The 4,590-nt window shown below is 36.5% G+C and overlaps 1 protein-coding gene across 1 annotated transcript; it reads right to left on the reverse strand.

Annotated features, from left to right (window-relative positions):
- On the reverse strand, positions 468-1,905 carry LOC109834671. Its single transcript, XM_020402705.1, has 3 exons — positions 1,670-1,905; positions 967-1,599; positions 468-894 (listed from the first exon to the last, which is right to left on the reverse strand). The coding sequence occupies exons 1-3, from the start codon at positions 1,903-1,905 to the stop codon at positions 468-470; spliced, it is 1,296 nt and encodes a 431-aa protein (XP_020258294.1).

A 4,590-nucleotide genomic window follows, 5' to 3' on the forward strand; every position in this document is an offset into this window, starting at 1 on the left:
AGTGAGGCCTCATGGCTTCAGTGACTTGAGCCAGACTCTTATTGGCTTTATTGAGGTATTTGTAGAGAGCTTGGATCTTGTGGAAGTCCATGTCCCTTAGGCGGGCATGGCTGTGGTGGTAAGGCCCGAAAGAGACGAGCTGAGGAGCGAAGGCGTCGACGGTGGTGAGTCCCTTCAGGACGTCGGGTACGCCTCAGAAGCGTATGTGTAATATGATGTATTTGCACCCCCAAATTGCTTGGTCGTAACCGCTATAACATGTGCACATGGCAATTTTTGCAATTCTGGAATGTTACATGTGCATGCGCATTGTGTCCCTCGTAGATTGACGGTGTAATGGTGTAATTATGACCATGATTGTCTGTAACCTCCCATTCATCTATAGCAAATCTCACAATCTTAGTCAATCTGGCCTGCTTGACACGAGCTCCTATAATCTCTTCATTTTTTGGGGTCAACAACGTCCCCTACTTTGCTCCATCCTCTCGCCGCTTGACAAAATACTTATTTAGTCTATAAAATGTCCTCGCAACCAACGCCTGTATGGGCATTGCTCGAGCCCCCTTAAGTACACCATTGAAGCTTTCAGAACAATTAGTTGTCATCATGCAATAGCGATTCCCTCCATCTTTACTTAGAGCCCACCGGTCGACGTAATCGCGCTTCCCAATACTCTCAATCCAATCATGTGCAGCTGGAGATGTTGCCTTAATTTGATCCCGTATCCGATCATACACACACGTTTCGGGTGTAACACCCGCTTGCCAAAGAAGGTTTTGTAGATGTACTTGACCAAAGCTCTTTTTAAAATTAGCTCTAATGTATAGTAAGCAATAGCGGTGATTGTGATCAGAGCCAAATCTCCTGTACAATGCTCTTGGAATACCTTTCATCCTATCAGATATAAAAGTAATTTTTCTAGGAGGCAACACATTAAAAATATATAATTGGATGCAAGAAAAAAACCACTCCCAATTTTCACTATTCTCGACCTCTACAACTACGAAGGCCAAAGGAAATAAGCCTCCATCTGCATCTACTCCTGTAGCGATAAGTAATACACCCTTATATTTACCGTATAAGTGTGTCCCATCAATGCTAAGGATCGGCCGACAAAATTTAAATCCCTCGATCGAAGGACCAAATACCCAAAATACAGAGGTGAATTTATGAACTCCCGGATTGACCTCTTTGGTTATGAGTTTGTATTCAGATCCAGGATTGCTTCTTTTAATCGCATCAAGATATTGAGGCAGAGTCGCGTAAGACTTCTCCCAATCACCAAATATTTTTGTCATTGCAATTCTCCTTGTATTCCACGCTTTGATATACGATATTTCAATCCACTTATCATGTGACACTCTCTCAATTATGTCATCGGGCCTTAGTTCAAGCTTCTTCTTTAATCTTGGCATAATCAACCGAGCTATGTAAGAGGCGGAGGCACCACTGTGGTCTCTCTCGAACATTGGATTGTTACATGTGTGAACACTGCAGTATTTTGTGATCCTAAAATACCCATTATGTTTCTTTCCGGCAAATGCATATAACTTCCAAGGACATGCGTAATCAGATTCATTCCCCTCTGCCCGACCTTGCCTTTGTGTATTCATAAAACAGACTGCCTCATAACTTGTACGATTGGGGGGGGGGGGGTGGTTCTTCGTACTCAACATATTCATTATTAGCATAAGCTTCATCTGGCCAATCCGGATTCTCTTCATCATCTTCACCCACAAATTGCATGTTGTCAAGTGGTGCACTATCTTCATCTTCACCATCAGAGGCGTCGCTTCTTTCATCCTCTTCATATGAAGGTGCACCACCCTTATATTGAAATTGAGTCCGCTGTATTTCACTCGAAGAAGAAAGAAAGCCTTCAGACTTAACTTCCAAATCTAACATGCGTGAGAATTCTCTTGGAGGGTTGAATATTCGGCCCGTACTATGTGGCACCGTTTTAATAAACAATTCTACCATTGGTTGTGACTTGCTCAAATTAAACAAAATACTCATCGAATGATCGTTTGAGATCTCAACGGCGGACGTTCTATCATAAGTTATCGGCCAATTGCATATTATTTTTAGCCGGCAATCTCGTGGGTCAATTGTCGTAACTCCATGCAATTCATTAACCAAGTCAAGGTAACTGTATGATTCCGATATCATTAACGGGATTGTCACCCCTCCGATGTACATTGGCATATTATTCATTCCATACTTAATCGTTCCACCGTAAGAGCAAGCAATAAAAATCATATTGTTCAACCTATACAAATCAAAATTATATCATTTAAATGCAAAAAATTTAAAAAATATTATCAATTAATACCCTAAAATCTAATTACAACCCTAAAACCCAATTACAACCGTAAACCCCTAAATCCTAAACCCTAAAATTGACCACCAAATTCTAAACCCTAAAATTGAGTATTCTATGCCCCCAAATATTTAATTTTAACTACAACAAGAATAAAATTTCTAAATAAACCACTACAAATAGAGTTCAAACACTATAAATTCGTTTTGGAGAGAAAACCCTAGATTTCTAGGTGTCAAAAGAGGAGAGAAGGGAGAGAGTACCTATTAGATCTTTCACCCCTAGAATTCCGCACAAAAATTGAGGTTGAAAGCTGCAATCCGTGGCTCAAAGAGAGTTTGGGAGGAGGAGATCGACGAAAATGAGAGAGAGAGACGCGGCTGGAACCGGAAACGAGTGAGAGAGTGAAGTCGTGACCTTTATATAGGTCGGGGGCCCAGTGAACAAATAGTCGGGGTTGTGAACCCCGACTATTGTCACTTAGCCTTTTTCACCGCTCGGCGGCTGAGACAGAGTCTCTGCCAAATGGTCGGGGTTCACAACCCCGACCATTTTGGGAACAACACCTACCTCTCTGCCAAATGGTCGGGGTTGGGAACCCCGACCATTTTGTCGTAGCGAAGTGAACCTCTCTGCCAAATGGTCAGGGTTGCCAACCCCGACCAATTAGGCAGGGGCCTAAATTAGTCGGGGTTGGAAACCCCGACTATTTTAGCCTGCCCTTAGCTAAATAGTCGGGGTTGCCAACCCCGACATAACTAAATAGTCGGGGTTGGCAACCCCGGCTATTTAGCGGCGTCATTTAAAAAAAAACCGACCCATTTCGTGGCCACGCTGCTGACGTGGCCCGAAATGGGTCGGTTTTGATAATAAAAAGTGGATTGAGTCGATTTTTATAATAAAAAAATTAAATGGGTTTAATTCGAAAATTTGTTCTCCGACCCATTTCGTGGCCACGCTGCTGACGTGGCCCGAAATGGGTCGGTTTTGAGAATAAAATGTGGACTGGGTCGAATTTTTTAATAAAAAATTTAAAGGAGTTTAAATCGAAAATTTGTTCACGCACAAAATTATAGCTACACTTCACAATTATATTTATTTATGTAATTATAGTTTTTTTGGCACAAAATTGTGTGAGGTTCACTTTCTTTATATTTGATGTTTGGTTAGGAAAAAACGGGGTTGCATGTCTCTTTAGAAAATAAATTTTCACCTCAATAAGCAATATTTTTCCCTCCTCACGATTTACTTTTCATTTGCGATTAAAAGACATGGGAAAAACTATTGTGATATCTATTACTTTTTTTATTTAATTTCACTCACTTTCTCTCAAATTGCCTAATAGAGGAAACATATGAACCCGAGTTATTTTATTTTTTTAATTATTTCATGTATTATTCACTTTTTACAAAAGAAAAATATACCATCTATATCTATATCTATACTACTTATAAAAGGGAATACACATGTCCAAACTTTTGATTTTCTTTTTTGCTCTCTCATTTTTTTATAACTCAAAATTATACTATTAATTATAAAACTAATGATCATTAACCTCTCATTAACTATGCTCCTTATTATTTTCTCAAATTATTTGGTCATTCACTAGAATATATTAATAATTTATAATGATAACAAAATTCGTGGATATTTGATAATTTATTATAAAGAACTATTAATTATATAAAATAGTAAAAGTCATTCATTTAATAAATTATTGCACATAATTATAATTATTAATAATAGTATAAATAGAGGTTATCTATTGAATATTACCTTGTTTGATAATTAATATCATCTTAGTAATAAAAATTTGGACGTCATGAATTAAAAATACTTTTATTGTGGAAAATTAATTTATACAAAAAATTAGATCCTTAAAATTTATGAAACATATACTTTTCTCTTCTTTTTTCTCAAAATATTTGGCCACTCGCTATAATATATTAATAATTTATAATGATAATAAAATTAATAAATAAATTATGATTTATTATAAAACAATTATTAATTATAATGAAATAGTAAAATTATTTATTTAATAAAATATTATACATAATTATAATTATTAATAATAGTATAAATAGGGATTGATTTTTTATATTATAACGATTATTACCCATTTCGATGTTATAATATCGTCTTAGTCATAAAAATTGGACATTATGTATTAAATATACTTTTATTTAGGAAAATTACTTTATATAAAAATATTGGATCCTTAAAATTAATGAGACATGCACTTTTTGTTGGAAAGTAAATGTCTCATA

Source organism: Asparagus officinalis, chromosome 1, assembly GCF_001876935.1.
Source record: "Asparagus officinalis chromosome 1, Aspof.V1, whole genome shotgun sequence".
NCBI classification, from domain to species: Eukaryota; Viridiplantae; Streptophyta; class Magnoliopsida; order Asparagales; family Asparagaceae; genus Asparagus; species Asparagus officinalis.